Source organism: Rhea pennata, chromosome 11, assembly GCF_028389875.1.
Source record: "Rhea pennata isolate bPtePen1 chromosome 11, bPtePen1.pri, whole genome shotgun sequence".
NCBI classification, from domain to species: domain Eukaryota; kingdom Metazoa; phylum Chordata; class Aves; order Rheiformes; family Rheidae; genus Rhea; species Rhea pennata.
In genome coordinates this window covers 15140985-15159141 of record NC_084673.1, presented here as the reverse complement: position 1 = coordinate 15159141, position 18157 = coordinate 15140985, and the positions used below count along the sequence as shown (strand labels likewise).

The following is an 18157-nucleotide window of genomic DNA, read 5'->3' as shown; positions in this document are numbered from 1 at the left end:
TATACACAAACTCAGGAGTCTAAATCATACCAATGAAAGATGCTAAACACAATCTATTCATAAAATTTTGGAATTCCGAAAGGCTCAACCTTTTTATTTCATTTCTAAGTTAAATTTTTTTAATTAGGCCTCGAAAGACTCAGTCCTTTTAAGTAACATCCAAGATAAGTCTGGAGTAGAGAACCAGATTATGTAGAATAAAAAAGCACTCTACACCAGAGGAATGCACTGTAACTCAAATGATAAACTGAATACCAAGCTTATATTTAGAGTTTACTAAAATGAAGTCCTTGATCTACAGGGCAAATACAACATAGGCAGCTGTAATGTAAGGTTTCCTACAATGTTGTATAAAAGACATTAGCCTTGATCCAAAGCAGACATTTGCAATTCAGCTGCCATAGTTTGCGCTACCCTTTTTTATGAGTATAAGCTGCTGACCATGCCAATATAGTGACAATCTCTGTGAGGTGAATTCTTAAACAGGCTAAGACCAAATATATTTAATGGATTCATCTACAGGCTTGAGCTGAATTTGACCTGCAATCACAGAAGCTAAAATACACTGTATCTAGACAACATTCAAATTTTTTAAACACAGAGAGCATTAGTATACAATTATACCCTACTTAAAAGCAAAAAAGAAATGATCAAATAAAGATCGCCCATTTTTCCATGAAGACCATAAATCTACATGTCAAAGCTAGGAAGAAAAAGGATGGCACGTTTTGTGGTCTAGATAACAGAAGCTTGGGTTTCTTAAAGAGACTTGAAACACAAGTGAGACTTTTGTCTGCTTGTAAGAGTAGGAAAACTGACAATGCTCTACCCTTGATAGTTCAGTAGGCTCTCTGCATATATAGAAAACAGTAAATGAGCCTGAAAGAAGAGGGGTAAGAAAACATAATGAACCCTGTCAGGTAAAGCTTAATGCACAACCATTACTTCAGTGTCAGAAACGTTGCTGGGTTGGGGGGTGGTGGGGAGGTACATTCTTTGGTAGTGGCATTAATTTGTCTGTCTCTGGCAAAACCCCTTACATAAGGAAAAAAAAAGATCATATATGTTCTTGGCAGAGTAGCAAGGACACACTCATTCTCTGTGAAATCTGAAAAGCTGAGTTCTAGTGTGTCATTCAGAATACAGAAAACATTTCAACATCTAATTAATCTATCTTACTGAAAACTTCTATGTAATAATGAACAGGAAGGACAACTAACTTTTGCTATTTTATTTAAAACACTGAGTTTTAATTTTCTCTATTACTTTTCATTCAACACCACTACTCTAAGTATGCAGAAAAGCACACAACAGTTGCAGAAGATCCATTCCAAAATGCTTCTGGTTCTGAAACATTCAGATATCGCTTAAGGACTTAACACCTGACAATCAAGGTAGCAAGGAACTTCCTGATCATTCACACCTTCATCATAAATAAACCAATTTGCACCCCTCAGATCACTTACCCTATAGTCTCTGGACACTCCTTCTGATGGGACAGACCCTGAAATCTGACTAGATATGGTTGCAGCTATCAGCTGTTTACACCATTCAACATGTGATCCAGTAGGGCTAGAAAAACAGAGTATTTCAAGTTATTTAGCAATAAATCAAAATTTATACAGACAATAGTATACCAACTGAACACAACTAGAAAATAGGACCATAAATGATCACTAACATGAAAATCAGCTTTCTGATTTTTACAATGTTAGTGGGCAGAATGTAGAACTATTTTGCTGATCAAATTAGGGAAAACAATTTAATTTTATTAAAACTTATTGAGGTATAGAACTGTCAGTAAGTTAAAAGTGTGATTAGAATCCCAGAAACTTATTAAAATATCAGTTTCCTTACCAGGTGTAACTTGTCCAACATCTTTTTTTTTTTTTTTTTTTTTTCTTAGAGCCATCTACAGAATGAATTTGATCATGTAATATTGGGGAGGGGAACTCCTTACTTTTTCCATTATTCTTAGTCAAGAAATCTTAAAAATTAATCTATTCTATGCCAGTTTTTAGAAATGTAAGCTACTCTAATGTTGTTTAAAAGTATTCTATACAAATAATATTATACATGGAAAACACATGTTTTATAAAGAGCAATTTCTACTTAGTCATATTTCCTTTTGGTATTCATAAAATAACCTCTGAATAATGTTAATCACAGGCCTTCCCATATCTCAGCAATGAATTCAGCAACGTGGCATGTTTACAAGAAGCCTAAAGACAATACACCCAAACGGTAGAACTGTAATTAATTTGAGATGATACATTCTTGGGAGCGTTTGGGACACTGAAGTGAATAACTATAATGCCATGAACACACACAATACAAAACAGGTATAACTGGGATGTTAAGAGGGTGTGATAATGGCATAAGATGACAAATTACTACTGAACTAGAGATCTAGTCTTACGTTAACTATGCTAGGATAAGAGGTATGAGCTGATCAAGCATATAGCAAAAACAATTTATCCTTGAAACAAAAGTACTTTAAGAACTGTAACAACAAAAATTTTAGTAGTTTTCTCCTCATCTGCAAAACCCTGTACAATACCAGTCTGTAAAACGTCTTTTGTTATTAAAAGTCTATTACATTACCATTTGAACACAAGCCTCACATCTGTGCTGGAGTTCAGCTTCACTTAGAGAAACCTTCACCTCAGTTTTGCAAAAGCGTACACAAGCTAGAAGTTTAGAGTAATCCTTTTCTGATCTCATTTATTTCTCCTTCCCTCACACTGCTGAATTTCCATCGTGTCTCATTAGGATTAAACAAAATTTGTTCCTAACTTATGTATTTACTTCTTAATTATGAAAAGGATTTATTTCTATTATAGCTTGTCTTCACTGCAAATCACTGATAAACAGTTAATGTGACTAGGAAAACTAATGTGAATGCATTTATACACCCTATGATCAAGGTACTCATACCAACATGCCTTACTACGATCTGTGAAATGGGAAATATACCAGTAAATACCTTTTCATTCTGTATTATCTAAGGTCATACACATTAGCTTATCCTGGTGCAAGCATAATGATAAATAAATAATATACCATCACCATAACTTTTCTAGGGTATAAAAACAAGATCAAGTGGAGAGAAAGAGGTCTCCTAACAGGAAAGTGAACAAATACAAAGAAATACAGGGAGTGCAACATAGCACTGACTCTTAAACAAGATATATTTTCTTTTTCCTTAAGTTGGGCAAAACTGCAGTTAGCTTCTACTTCTTAAAGTTTTTTTTAATTAAACTTTGAAGTTTTTTTCCAAGGAGAAATCTCTAAAGAAAGGAGATACTCTAGCCTTTAGGTACTCTAGGGCTAGATGTGCAGTAACCCCGATACCAACTCCTGTGCAGGTATCACCTGTGAATCCCCCCAACCTGGAGCCAAAAGGAAACTTGACTTCCACTGAGCTAGGCAGATGTACGGGTCTGCAACAGAACTGACACAGTGCTGGGGTAAAATCCCCCTTATTTAAGACAGTTATCCATCTGTAACTGAAATATATATATTTTAAAAAACTTTTAAAATCAGAAAACTATCTCTTTTGACCTAACAAAGATAAGCCAAAAAAAAAAAAAACCTAACCAGAACCCTACAGACAGCCTCAGGCTTCACGAAAACAATGACGCCAATCACAGAGAAAAAAAAATAAGAACAACCCAAACCCACACACCACCGCAAGCAGGAAACTTTTCCAAGAGCCATTTCATTTGCAGAGGAAAATCTGCCGTTTGCCGCCGTGGTTATTGAAAATGAAAGAAGAAGAAAAAGAAGAGAAAGAAACCCCGAATCTCGGGGTTACTAAGCGGCGTCACGGGCTGAGCGCGGCGCGGCCGCCAGAACCGGCCCCGGCGGCTCCATCTTTATCGCCGGTTCTGCCTTTCGGGGAGGCGGCGGGAGGCCGCGGCCGCCCCGGCGAGGCGCGGAGCCGCCGCCCGCCGCTGCCCCCCGCGCCGGGGCCAGGCCCCGCGGCGCCGCCTCACCTGTCCAGCGCCTCCGTGCTGGCCTGCCGCGACCCCGCCGCCCGCACGGCCCGCCGGCTCACGCCGCCGCCGCCCTCCAGGGCCGCCCCGGCCGCCGCCGCCCGCTCCATGCTTCCGGCGGGAGCGGCCGCGCCGCACCGCGCTGCCGCCGCAACCGCCCGCCCCGGCGCGGCCCGGCGCGGCCCGCGCGGGCCCCGGCCGCGGCCCGAGCTGTCACCTGGCGGCGGCGCTACCCACAGGCCTCCGCGGCGCCGCGCGCGCGGCAGCGGCCCCGCGCGGCGGGCGAGGGGCGGGGGCAGGGCGCCGCCGCCGCCGCCCACGCCGAGGGCCGGGCCGGGCCGCGCCGCGCCCCCGCGCCCCGCGGGGACCCCACGCGCGGCGCGGGGCGGCCGCTCGCTTGCTGCGCCACGGCGCCCGCCCGCGGGAGCGGCGCCGCCACACTCTGCCCCCCCCCCCCCCCACACACACACACGCACTGAGGCGGAGCGGGGCCCCGCAAACCCCTTCTCCTCGAGCAGCACCCGCCGCTACGCTGGAGGTGGCTGCTGCCATTACCGTTAACGCCGCCCCGGGCGGCCCGGCAGCGTCTGAGCGCGCACGCGGAGGGCAGCGCTCCAACCGTGCGACCCTGTATTTTTTTTATTTATATATAAAAGCTCCCACAAACAAAAATGCAAAAAAGCGGGGGGGGGGGGGGGGGGGGGAGCATTAAGGAGTTCCGCACCTGATACCCGCTGAGAAGCATTTCCAGCTCTACATCCCCGTTCTGTGCCCCCACCACCTTTCTCATCCGCGACGCCAGGCGCTTCGCGGGTTTCGCGCTCTGCACCGGGGGTACCCGCCGTCGAGAGGGCCGCAGCAGGCGCGGCCGGGCGCCGGGCCGACACGGCCCACGGAGGAGCGGGCCCTCCAGACAGCGACAGCCTCCAGGCACGGCAACCTTAAACGTAGCGTTTTCCAGAAAGAAAACCAACACTCTTCTGATATCACTGTTTTTAATGGGATTAAAACAAATACTTTATTCATTGACTTGAAAAAAAATCCAAGTGCACACATAGCTATGTTAGATTTTCAAAGAATGAAATTCAGCTGAACCAGTAACATGAAGAACACACAGGAAATGAAGCGGGGAAAAACATCCTTTCCATTACGTTACACTTTCTCAAATGCAACGGGCTATCATGTAGTGTTTACACAGTAAAAACTATTAGATTTTCTGAGCTTCTCCACATTGCTCAGAGATGACATCAATGCATTCAACTCAAATACAGAAACTTTAAACATTCCAATAAAATTAGCTTTTTATATATACATATATAGGCCAGAAACAAGTGGAAGGCAAAAATACCAGAGTATGCAGAGTTTTCAAAATGTAAAGTTACCATCATCAATCATGTATCATTCCTCATCTGATGCAATGCATCCCATTTATTTTAACATACCAAGATTATGGGACAACAGGATTAAAATTAAATGCTGTTATTTTGGAAAACACTGAAAAACATCCAAGGGAGAATGAAATTTAGAGGACAAAAATAAGTGTGTATAAGTCATGTGTATTTAGAAAACACACATGCAGTATGTTCGGAACTTCCCTGAAAAAAATAGTGCAATTCAGTGTATATACTGAATTAAAGAGGTGGTATATTTCTTTGAAAAAATACTGTTTCTAAAAATATTCAGATGTCCTCTAAACTTTGACTAACTTTATGGAACTATAGCTTTAAATTTAGTTTCGTATGCAAAATATTTACACTTTATAAACTTGGAGAATTTCTAATAAACTATATTATATATACACTTGCACAAAACTTAAATTTATACATAATTCTATTATATTTTGCAGATCAAAACTCAACACATGTACAATAATTTACAATGATCGAAGCCTCAAGCATCAAACATCTCCTTTAAAATAACAATATTAGAGTCCTCTATATATTTTGAATTGCAAAATTTCCTGGATTGCCTGAATAGCATTAAAACTTCTCAGAATATGCAAAACATTAATTAAATATCAAGTAGCAAGGTTTGTGCTGTCATAAGAAGTGCTTGCAACTATTAAAAAAAATACCTGAAGGAGCAAATTAGAAAGGTTTACAAGAAGCCTCTGAAATTAAGGCTTCAAGCCACAATTCATTTAAAGATTCAATGTAAGTGCACATACTATATGCAAACCTGTATACTGAAGTCCCTTTAAATACTTGAGAATAAATTCATTAACCAAAGTTAAATATACATTAAACAGTAAGCTATACATTTACAAGTTTAACAGTATTTGTAACTGAGAATTTTTGCCTACTTTGGTATAAAAGCTGCTCTATATAGGCACATTTAATTTTAGAAGACATAGACAAGCTTTAAGACAATTGCTCTTGCTGGATATTTAGGCAATGTCCCTGTGGGTCTGCTTTTAATTATACATGCTTTTTTAGAAAACCACTCTGTAACTATACTGTAACATACAACATTAACCAAAAAAAGACTTCTCAGAATCCAGTTCAATTTTTGTTTAAAAAAAGTTAATATAAAAATTCGATTTTTCTTTGATTGACACCTATTGAGCAATTTGAACTGTTTAATTAGAAGTATATTAGAGAAATTTCTTCCATATTTTAATTTAATTTAAAATAGAAAACTTGGGATCCCCATGCAACCAGAACATCAACGCTTCTGTCTGAAATCTTAAGTTATAATTTATTTTTGTCTTAAGTCCACAGTCTTATTCCTAAAAGGATTACACACATACCTAATTTTACACAATGTGAATATTCCTGTTGACATCAGCACATTTATCCACAACATGTAAGACTGAGCATGAAGTTCCTTACAGGAATATGACCCATCAGTGTTATAAATTAAAGCATTCTTACAGAAATAATAAGTTCTTACAGAACTTTCCAAAATAACTCTTAAGCACTCCATAACTATAGGTCGGTTATTAATGTTCCCAATCCACAGGTTCTGAAAGGCACGTAATTAAAGAGTTGGTTTTGCATGTTTTGAAAACCTCCTTAAATGAAGGCAGTCTGAAATATTTTGTGTTAGGACACAGTCCAATGTCACAATCCAATGTAAGGCATTAAAACATTTGTCTTTACACTACACATCTATGCTAACCTCCTCTTGCTATTACAGTGTAGACAGAAGCCAATATTTTCTTCAAAAATGTGTTTGTACTTGGGACATCATTTGCGAGGGAGATGCTGACGAGGCTGATGAATTGGGTATCTTAGAATTATTTGTGATCTGTAGTTCTTCAAGTCTCCTCATATAATCATCACGTAATGCAAGAAGCTCCATGTAACGCTGCTCCACTGGATTTGGCTGCTAGAAAGAGATCCAAATTAGTCTTTTAGTTTAGTCTAGCTATTTCCGTACAGTTAGGGTTCCATCCTGTACTTGCAATTTCTGACATAGATGTTCAAGGGTGGCTAAATAGAAATATCTATTTCTATAATGCAAGAACATTATATTTGAGCTTTCTGGGCTCAGATATTTTTTTGATTCAAAGAAAAGCTTGCTTTACACAAAACAGTTCTTACTATCTCAAAAAAATCCACCAGCACAACTTGTTCTTGAAGCATATAGCTTGTTTTCTTGTTAGCTAATATCCTGTGCAAAACAGGTATGAACACATAGTCTTTAGCTTTTCCTCCTCTTGATTTAGAAACAGATTAGATTCCAGAGTTTAGATGCCTCATCTTTTCCCTAAAAACAGTTTAGCCAGACTGGTGGTCTTAGCTATGCTGATCAGACTAAGACAAAACACATGGCTTCAGATTAAGTAATTTCCCTTACTGATGGTGCTTTAGTTTTCATTAACAATTTTCCAACTATGTATAATAAATGCAAAACTATTTTTTATTAGTGAAATCTCTAAGTAGACCTGAATGTCTTTAAAAGCCAACTGCCCTACCTTTCAGATTATTCACATCAAGAGCATCTTATCTATTTCCATTTTAAACTTATATTCCTTTTCAAAGATAAGAGTGATGAAACAAATGAAGAAGTCTTACAAATATTCAAGGCAGACAGAGAGCCGTAAGTTACCTTCAGCTTTCCTCTCTCTCAAGGAGCTGCTGCTGTTTCACAGATAAGTGCTTGTAACTTAATTTTATCAGCGGTACTGGTTCACTAGCAAACTTAAATCCTCTACCAGTCCAAAACCAGATTCACCAATGCCTCTTACACACACTTTTCAATTAAGCACCAGCTAAGGAAAGTGATGAATGTGGACCCAAATTCTATAGTTGCTTCAGTGACTGAATGTAACAAGATGACTGGAGGTGTAAAGTTAATGATATTGCTAATAACAGATTAGATTCTTCCTCATACTAAAGTCTGATGCCCAACATGCTTCTAAGTAATAACATTAAGAAAAGTCCATCCCCAAAAGTTGTTTCAGGCCATGGGTCAAACTATTCAATCACTTAAAAATGTATTGCTTCATCTTCACTTAACATGCAACAGAAGAAATTTTGCTGAAATTTTATATATAAAAGGTGAAAAACGAAGGACCTTTCACAGAAGCCACAAAAGATTAACAAATATGTTTGCATTTCTAATTAGAAGCTTATACTGCCAAATACCCTTCCTGGATAATGGCAAAGAGCATTTTAAAGTAGATTTACAGCTAATTTGCATGCTCCATAATCCTTCACTTCCTAAAATAAATCTTTGGTTTCACCTCTTGCAAAATGCCATCATCTTTCACAGCAAGCAACAAAAACTTTAAAATCAGAACTTCAAATTAAAACTGGCAACATATTTGTAAGAAAATATAGTATACTGTCTGGCTTTCTTCCAGCCTCTAGAGTCCTGTAAATAATACAGGAGATCAACTGCAGAAAAGGAACTGCATTGCTTGATAACTCCTGATTCATTCCAAGGGATGGACTGTGAATACTGCTTCTGACAAGAAAATTGCTCCTCTTTCTTCTCCTCTTACTCAGAACTCTACAACTAATTAAGAAGGATAAATAAGTCTTTTCATATTGTATCTTTACATGCTCTACTGTCTAGATTTTAGCAAGTTTTTAACACAAATCATGTCCATGTATCAATTAAATGTTAAAAAGCACACAATTAAACTATCTGTGATTTGATAAAAGCTTCTCTAGTTCCAATCTTACCCACTTGTATTATCAATAAAGGCTTTCATCCAGTGGGTACTCTGTGTAAACAATTTAGGCCAAAGTTCTAGAAAAAGAATCTTGACATAAGCTATCAATACAAATGGCATTTTCAGTTATTTGAGAATATCTCAGTTAAAGTAAAAATACGCCATAGATCATCCTAATTTGTAAAAGATTTTTTACGTTGTCTTAGAAAACGACAAAACACTAGACAAATGTGACAAGCATGCTTGTGGTGCCAACATTAACTCTCCAGTGATCAGTACACTATTTCTCAGCATTATTATTCATCTTTCTGTATCATTAAGTGCTCTTAAAAATGCTCCTTCCCTGCCCTGGAAAGGGACCTAGAAACAGTTTTCAAAAACAACTTCATACTAAGTAGTTAAATAAGCTCAATATTCTGAAAAGAGAGTTGGGTGATGTCAAAGAACACAACCAAATAATCACATTTCTCTCCCATCCTTAGAAACAAAATATAAGAAGATCCAAACAGATTACAGATACTATCCTACAAGTTACAGTCATGAAATGTAATCTTATTTTCAAAGTCTAAAAGCCTTTCATACATTTTAGATGGTTTACTTACTTGTTGTCGAATTCTTGGGTTCCATCTGATGTAATAATTGACCCAAAGTTCTAGATGACGCATACTGGCTACTGGATAGAGTGCTCGATTTAGCTCTTTAGTATAAAAAGGGTTGGTGAATTTAGATTTTTCACTGTTTATCAAAGACCACAATGACAATGTTTTCTCAGTCACTTTCTAAAATGAAAATTAAATATAAATTGTAAATATTTGCACGGAATTAGCAAGTCCATCACAGAAGCCACAGTTACATTCTAAAAATAATATACTTCTAATTCAATTAAAAGCATGGTAAGTTATTGTATTACAAATATTCCAAAAACAGTTCTTGAGAATTGCTTTAGTGATTGCATAGTCTTTAACTTACCAAAACCATACAAATTACCATTCAACTACTGAACAAAGAGAATAAAGCCACAATAAAGAACACTGTGGCACAAGGAACGTAACTGAAGCTTTCTGTAATCATCTGGAGTCAAGACAGCAATGCAATCAATGCAATTAAACAAACAGTAGTTTTACTGACCTCTTTTTCTCTAACAGATTCACTGTTGTACAAGAAAGTACCAAACCGGCAGCTGTACAAGTGATCCAGGATTGTAATCAAGAATTGCTCATTGAATTCAAATGCTGTAGGAAACTAGCACAAAAAGGCAAGTTTTTTTAATATTATAAAAGCACAGAGATGTACAAGCCATGGTTAAGAGGCTAAAAAAGCCATTTAGAAACCTAGATGCATCTGAAAATGAGTTTTAAGCTAAAACTTTTACATGTACTCTATAACAGAGCTCGTGTTCAGATACCACGGTGTTCAAGCAAATTAGTCATTGACAAGAATTTCTATCGTCTCAAAAATTTGTATCTAACTGCCTTTAATTCCCTCCTCGCCCCCCCCCCAAACAAAACAAAACTGAATGGTTACAGTTCCATTTGTACTAGTAAGCCAGAACACTTCCCCTAACAACATATGCAGATTGCAGTCTTAATACTGCAATGCCATATAGGAAGATACGGGTTTAGTTCCTAATTCTAGGCCCCCAAAGCACTAGGTTTGCTACTCTGTTTTGTTACTTTCTGAAAACAAAATGTTTAACTCTTAGCACTCAACAGTTTCCAAGCTGCTTCCTCAAGCTTTGATAAAACAGAACTTGTCTTTGTACTTCAAGGAACACCTTCACGAAATAGCGAAATGAAACAGACCCTAATAAGCTAATTAGTCACAATTCCCGTGAAGACATTCTGCTGGATCACACCTTTAAAAATATTAGAGAGGCACCTGTCTAGAACATACCCAGCCTCATGCATGGCCTTATTAGGAAACATGGCTAAGCCTCCCATACCACCTTTAGAAATAGTGAAGAAAGATGGTACGTTTAAAATGAGAATGTGCTACTTCTGAAAACAGTGTCAGAGCAAAAAGACAGGTACACTCTCCTCTTGCAATACACATTTTTTAAAGGTCTAGGTTTTGAAGTCAATAATCCCCCTAACAACATTACCTTCTGAAGAATGATATAACCTACCTGTTTAGACATCTGCCACACACAATCAATATACTGGAGAAAGATGGGAGATCTGTCTGCATCGGCATGATTTTTATCACCATGGCCTATTCTCTGAAATGTAGCAATAAAGCCTCCTGTTACTCAAAAGTCTATTTTATAGCAGTAGACTGTTTCTTATCTTACACTAAAGTACTAATTCTTCTGTAATAGAGCAATTCAAACTTCCAATTTCAAAATTAGCTACCACACCAATCAGAAGAGATTCAGATGTATAAAACCATCACAAAACTATTCCAAAGATGTCCAGAAAGAAGCCCAAGGTGATAAGTGGCCTCATTATAAAAAAGTGCTAGTTAGGCAAGCAGAAGCATTTAAGATCCGTTACAGTGAAAATAAAGATACATTTTGAATTACATTGATATTATCCATCTGTCAAAAGCTAGAGTCCTACACTTCATCTCATGTAATTTAAGCCACCAGAAAACACAGATCAACAAGCAATCCAGACAGATTCTCCTCTCCTCCCTCCACACTCGAATCTGCAGACTCAATCTGAGGTAGACAGTGCACGTGACTGAATCCAAAGAAATTTGTTTTTGAAAGAAAATTAACATACATTCTAGAAGAAAATTTGGGTCTGCTGTGTTACACTGAGGAGTCTCAAGTAACAATCAAAGGAATTTTCCCCCACAGACAAAAGGTAGGGTCTGTAAAAGCTGTTTGTTTCCTTTTCATATTTGATAACTGAAAACAGGTAAGAGATCCAGAGCGGGAGAGAAAACAATTCAATTAAGTCCTGCAATTCTGCTTGAATATACTTGCCTGGAGGAGACAAAGGAAGAGCACGTATGTTGAACTAAGATGTTGTCTGTCTGTAAGATGATGGGCTTAAAATCTTAGAGACAGGAAAAATGATAGAACTAGTACTTTTCTCTGTAACATATAATGATTTTCAAAATAACTTAAAACAGTGGAACTGACTGACAGAAAACTAACTGAGGAAAGTCAAGGATTGTACCTAAATTCAGGTAACAGCAGCAAGTTATCAGAATAACTTTTATTACTATAAGCCATAAAAACTGGCTTGCTTGCTTTCCAATTTTCATGGTTTAAATAAGTGATACTTGCCAGAAGAGTCCTACATCAATTCACTGAGGAGTGAAAGTCTTTCTGTCTTCACTGTGGTTAGCAGTTTTAGGAACTTGTAAAGGATCTGTATGCATCTGAGTATCTTCCTACTTATATATGGGAATATATCTAATATTTCTTAAGTTAGAATTAATCATTAGAACAATGACATTCCAATGACATAGCAAGCTATATTACCACCTGGATATTGCACCAAGTTCGCTATACACAGAAAAGGTGGGGTAGGGAATCCTTTTCCACAGCAAAACTAATTATGAGCTTCATTAGACAGAAAATACTGACAGAAAAAACTATGTAGGCAATATCTACTAGTTATTTTTAATAGACTATCCTATATCGCAGCTTTAGTAACCTGAAAATATGAAGCTTCTACAAATCAGTTTACTCTAATCCAGACAAAAAGAGGAATATCTTGCTCTTCTGCAACCTCCCACTTGAGGGAAGGCATAACAAAAAGTTAAGAAATGGTTTTTGAAAATGCCAGATGCTCTGAAGTGCCAGCTCTTACTACCAAAAATTCAGTTCTATCAAACAACTACCAAACACAAACAGAGCATATATAGTCTTGTTTTCCCAACTGCATTATCAGCTCCCCCTCTACAGAACACTGCAGAAAAGCATCTTCACTAGAAGCTAAATAACCTATCAACCCAAAATATACAGCACAAAAAACAGCACATGGCTGAAGAAGAATGGCTGTTGCCATTTCCAAAGAGTTCTACTTCAAAGAGCAAATGCAGGGTAGGGGGAGGCAACTTATTGACTCACTCTTATTGCTACTATGTTATCAGATGAACCCATGGACTGAGCTAGTCATCTGGAAGGGGGCTAAAAGCCCTATCTCACTAAAGGAAGAAAATAACATCTGTTGAGAGAGAAAAAAAAGCTTTTATAACTCAGGATAACTCAAACTAAAATTTGTGGTTTAATAAAAAGAATTCTAGATGATTTAAGTTTATTAATAAAGGTTAAGGACACACAGATCTAAGCTTAGTGTCAAATCATAACACGATCACTAGGCTACAAGGGTCCTGGTGATACAATCTAATTTTATCTGCATTATAACTGTAATGTTTTTAATAACAAAACAAAAGATAACGAGAATAAAAAGTTAGGCTGATGTTTTCCTGTGGCTACACCAGGACAGAATACTTCAAAGGGTATATGAACATCACTACCAGGTAAGTATACAGAAAGCTGAACTACAGTAAACATCATTCACATAATCAAAATGCAAATCTTCCAAGCTTCAAAGCAACTCTAGAATGTCAGATCAAAGACTGATGTAGCCTACAAATACATTTAATGGTGAAGTGAACCATGCTGAGTACCTACACGTGAACTTACAAATGACTGAGATGCTTTTATAAATATAAAATAGGGCATGAAATACACAGACATATGTTTTCTGCTTCCTGATTTCCTGATCAGATTGCCTATTTTTTGCTGATTTTAGGAATATTAAGTACTGGGAACGAAGTCCACTGCACAAATAATTTCCACTGAAGGCACGCAAACTTCTTACTGAGGGGTTGCAAGGTTCAGCATTAACACCAGTGCTGTAGAACTCCCAACTTAGGCTGTATGTCTACATATCCCAGCACGTACTCCATGGAAAGGCAACCTGCCCTCCTCAGGCCCTCATTTAAATTTCCTACTTTACCCTTTAGAATAGTTCCTTGAGAGCTGATCCTCAGAAAACACGTTACTGCCACCTAACAAGGAGGTGAATAAAAATTCAAAAGGTGATTCTCAACTGGTGGAAACTAACTTCCTTCATTTGGACAAAAATCCCAGGAAAAACCCAGACAGACAGACAAGAAGCTGATACCAGCTTCTTTCACTATTGATCCTTTTTCCTCCTAGCTAAAACTCATTTTACCCCTTTACAATTTGCACTTTAAAGCAGTATCCAACATGAACTACAGGAAGAGGCTAGTACTAAAATACTTTGAGAAAGGATAGGTTTATTAGCTGAAGACATGATAAAACCCCCTGAGAACAGAACATGCATATCTCAATTAAAATATCTTATTTGCTGGTGTAGAAATTAATCTGAAAGAATATTTTGACTGGAATTTACCTGATCTGGTCAGTCTGTAAAGACCTCAGTCAATCTGTAGAGGCTGACAGCTCTTTGCCCAAAGTAGTCTTTCAGAAGGGTCAGTTTTTAATGCAAATTAACATATCAAATGGTTAACTGCCAAGTTTAAGAGAAATTCCAGTGAGACAGACCCTGAAAATTTTCCTGACACAACAGTGCTAGACTTTCCACGAGGTATGGGTCAGATATTAACAACCTGCTATAGACAATTTTCACTTAACCTTCTAAGCATCTAGAAGACAACTGATCGGAGCTAGACCCAGCATTTTCAATGACAGCCCACTGATAGCTATTATGATAAATTCTCCAACATTTAGGAAGAAGCATTCAAAATATCACTCAGAAAACATTGCTCAGACTCATTCACCTGCCTCTTGTGGCATTCAAAATAGCACCAAACGCAAAAAGAACTATGCTTTGCGTCCCAATTTTATTTGCTCTTTATCTGAAAAGTTGGGAGGCTACCATTTCACTTTCTTTGCTCAGTAACCATGGTAACACTAGCTGTTTTGTACTCCCAAAGGGTAAAAAGGGCATACACAATTAAAATACAGGGAGCTTTGCAAGAGTTTGTTGTTGTGTTGTTGTTTGAAACTGAAATAAAGCAAAAAAATGTTAACTAAAAAAGTCCAAAACAGAAAGCTCTGCTTAGATTTACCTCAAAATGTTTTGGATCAGAAAATCCAAAACAATGAAAAGAACTATCAAACCTTAATGCAATGAGTAATAAAACATTCAAAACTTCTTAGAATGTTAATGTTGCACAGTCCTTTCAATCATGTTCTAACTCTTACCGATGCAAATTTGTGTCCAAAACTTATCCACTCCTTTTGCACCAGAACTTCAAAACCTTCTATTGTTCTGTAGTAGCTATCTAGCATCAGCATGGCCAGCGACGTTAGCTGTGCTGTCCGGTCCCAGCCATCACTGCAGTGAACCAACACAGAGCTCCTTCCTGAGGATACCTTGTCTGCCACTTGAATAGCTCCTGTCAAGACAAGCTAACAAAGAGGAACAGACATCAAACAATAGAGAAGATCAGTGCTATCCTTCTAACGAAAATAAATTAATTTCAGTCCTTCAATTAAAGGATCTAAAGAGCATGATATAATTAAATGAAAAAGAATTTTCTAAGAGTGAAAGTAATTTCTTCAATAAAAATGGAGAAGCAGATTGGTTCCCTAATCCCTTAGTAAGATCAAATTCATCTTACAGCAAATTCTTAAAAAATGGGACAGAAAACAGTAACCTTGATAAACTGAAGAACATAAGCTTCTTTTTTAAAGAAAGACAGGATTTACCATAGGAAGTACTCTCTAAAAATTCTGTATTTCTTTCAGCTCCTTTCTTTGAACTAAATTGCTAATAAAACTCTTCAGTTAGAAAAAGGAACTATCAGCCTTCTAGTATGCTTATTTTATAAACATTAACTTAAAATGGATATTGTAAGAAGGATTCATTATATAATACTCTAACACTTCTGTATAGCCATACTTGAGGTAAAAAGTTCAAAGATGAACTTAGTAAAACTACTGTTGAATTATGATTCCAGTATTTTACTTGTGCTACAAGTTGAAATTTAAAAACAAGTTTACAAGATTTACAAGAACAAACTTCAAATAAATTCATGTAAGCACTACCAGCTATTGCAACTACTGATTCTACAAGTTTTCCATACTCCCATATTGCTAGAACACAAAATAAACTAACAGTTCTCACACATGTAAAGACAGATTAACAATGCATTCCTCTATTAAATATTGACACTTGACTTGAGGCAGAAAATAAATGTTAAATTCCACCTACTGTTGCTAAGTAATGATATCTCTTAAGATAATCCAGGCATATAAAGTACATTGGGTGCTAATCAGCAGCACTAGTTTTGCAGTCCAATTATTAAGAGATATTCCACATCATGTTAATCTTCCACAACTATCTCAAAACCTAATGAAGAAAACAAGTCTGACATGTCAGATTTGGATAAAAATTATTTTAAAGAAACAAAAATGTTACCTTTATATGTTCTAACCAATGGGTTGATTCCAGACTAGACAACCAGTGTGATTCTTCCACATTAGGATAAACAATGTCTTTCAACTTCTTTAAAGATTCCCGCATGACATGAATATTATGAATGTCCAAAAAGAAGAGTTCCGCATTGGGATATGCATCTTCACTTTCATATCCTCCCCCAGTTGCCTAAGAACAAGAGACCTAAAATTACCTTCAGTGATATATACACTGCGGTAGTAGCTCTTCAGAGCTAGAATAGGTTGAAAATTTTTTATATTGCCCAACTCAGTTTTTTATTGTGCAGTTCAGTTGATGATTAAAATGTTGGTCTTAGAAGCAAGTTTTGGAGTTGCAAACGCTGGAGGAAAACAAGTACCTGGGGCTTTTGTTTTGTCCAAAAGAACAAAGTACATTAAGCATAGGAGATGGTAGAAAGTCATTCAAGCTGATCCAGCTAGTCTAGTTCTTTTCAAAACCTCAAGGAATAACACTAAAAAGGAAAATGAAATTTTGAATTAACACTAAAAAAAAAAAAAAAGAAAAAGAAGGTTGTTTGTACAGCTGGGCCCCAATGCCTTGGAATACGATTAACTAGTCAGATAAGTGATAGTGAGCTAGCAGCACATCAGTTGAGGGCTCTGACTATAAGACATTTGTACCTTCCCCATTAATTTGGGCATTTATGGTAGTAAACATTTCTTTCTTGACCAACTGGTATTATATTATATTGTCAATATTCTTCCTTCATTTCTGCTCATTTTTCTTATCAAGGATTTCACAAACTCCTCATTCTGAAAACAAAAGTAGTCACTTACTGCAGCAATTAAATTAATCAAAACAAAGTGCATCACACAAAACACCAGTTACTCCTAACATACAAGATCACGGTTTGGGAGGAATACGATTGCCCCCTGCAGGGGGCAGGTTCAGCTCAGTTGGTTAGAGCGTGGTGCTGCCAATGCCAAAGTTGAGGGTTCAATCCCCATATGGGCTACGCTGAGGGTTAGACTAGATGATCTCCAGAGGTCCCTTCCAACCTTACCATTCTATGATTCTATTTGCTTCTATCACAATTAGACAGAAATTCAGTCAAAAGGAATTGTTTATGTCACTACACCATTAATCCAAAAAGAGAGCAAATGTCTGGTTTACCAATGCAGACTTGCTATCAAAACCCCCCTTGTGTTTCAACTGCCTGCTATTTAGCAATAAGACTAAACTGTTTAATCCAAGCTGGAATCTCCTGTTTCCCAGATAAGTATATTCATGCTGCTAACAGCTCACACCTTCCTCAGCTCATAGCTCTCATGCTCTTTGCTGCACAGAGACAACTTGACCAGTAAGTGCAGAAGAGCATGCTCACTTTGTGCCTAACGGTCAGTGGCTAAGAGACAGGTTGGTATGTTCTCATATGAAGAGAGTATTAAAATTGTCCTTCATGTCCCCTCCTTAATTAGGCTTTTTATGCAAACACGTGGCACATCCACATCTGCTATGCTTTATGGTGAACACAACACTGACACTGGCACTATGTGAGCATGCATGAACAAACTGGGCTTTGCGGAGTAAAGGGTGTGCAGGGGAAGACACACTGACATCTTTTCTTCTGATCTCATTCATATTTTGACTGCAGATTGGCACAGACGTGGCTAGTCTGTCAG

The 18157-nt window shown here is 37.8% G+C and overlaps 2 protein-coding genes across 12 annotated transcripts in view; both read right to left on the bottom strand.

Moving 5' to 3' along the window:
* The window catches only part of MTMR1 (myotubularin related protein 1), a 39172-nt gene extending 35064 nt beyond the window's left edge, over positions 1 to 4108 (bottom strand). For all 4 annotated transcript variants that reach the window (XM_062585011.1, XM_062585012.1, XM_062585013.1 and 1 more), the window contains exons 1-2: positions 3999 to 4108; positions 1467 to 1572 (exon numbers count right to left, since the gene is read on the bottom strand). In XM_062585011.1, coding sequence (XP_062440995.1) covers positions 1467 to 1572; positions 3999 to 4108 — 216 coding nt within the window. The remainder of the gene's footprint in view (positions 1 to 1466; positions 1573 to 3998) is intronic.
* An 880-nt stretch (positions 4109 to 4988) lies between these two features.
* MTM1 (myotubularin 1) overlaps positions 4989 to 18157 on the bottom strand; it is a 44474-nt gene continuing 31305 nt past the window's right edge. For 7 of the 8 annotated variants that reach the window (XM_062584596.1, XM_062584602.1, XM_062584597.1 and 4 more), the window contains 6 exons: positions 16497 to 16682; positions 15278 to 15484; positions 11249 to 11341; positions 10252 to 10365; positions 9726 to 9902; positions 4989 to 7328 (listed from right to left, as the gene is read on the bottom strand). In XM_062584596.1, the coding sequence (XP_062440580.1) occupies positions 7161 to 7328; positions 9726 to 9902; positions 10252 to 10365; positions 11249 to 11341; positions 15278 to 15484; positions 16497 to 16682 (945 nt within the window). In that variant the 3' untranslated portion in view covers positions 4989 to 7160. The remainder of the gene's footprint in view (positions 7329 to 9725; positions 9903 to 10251; positions 10366 to 11248; positions 11342 to 15277; positions 15485 to 16496; positions 16683 to 18157) is intronic. The other variant, XM_062584601.1, reaches the window with a different exon arrangement.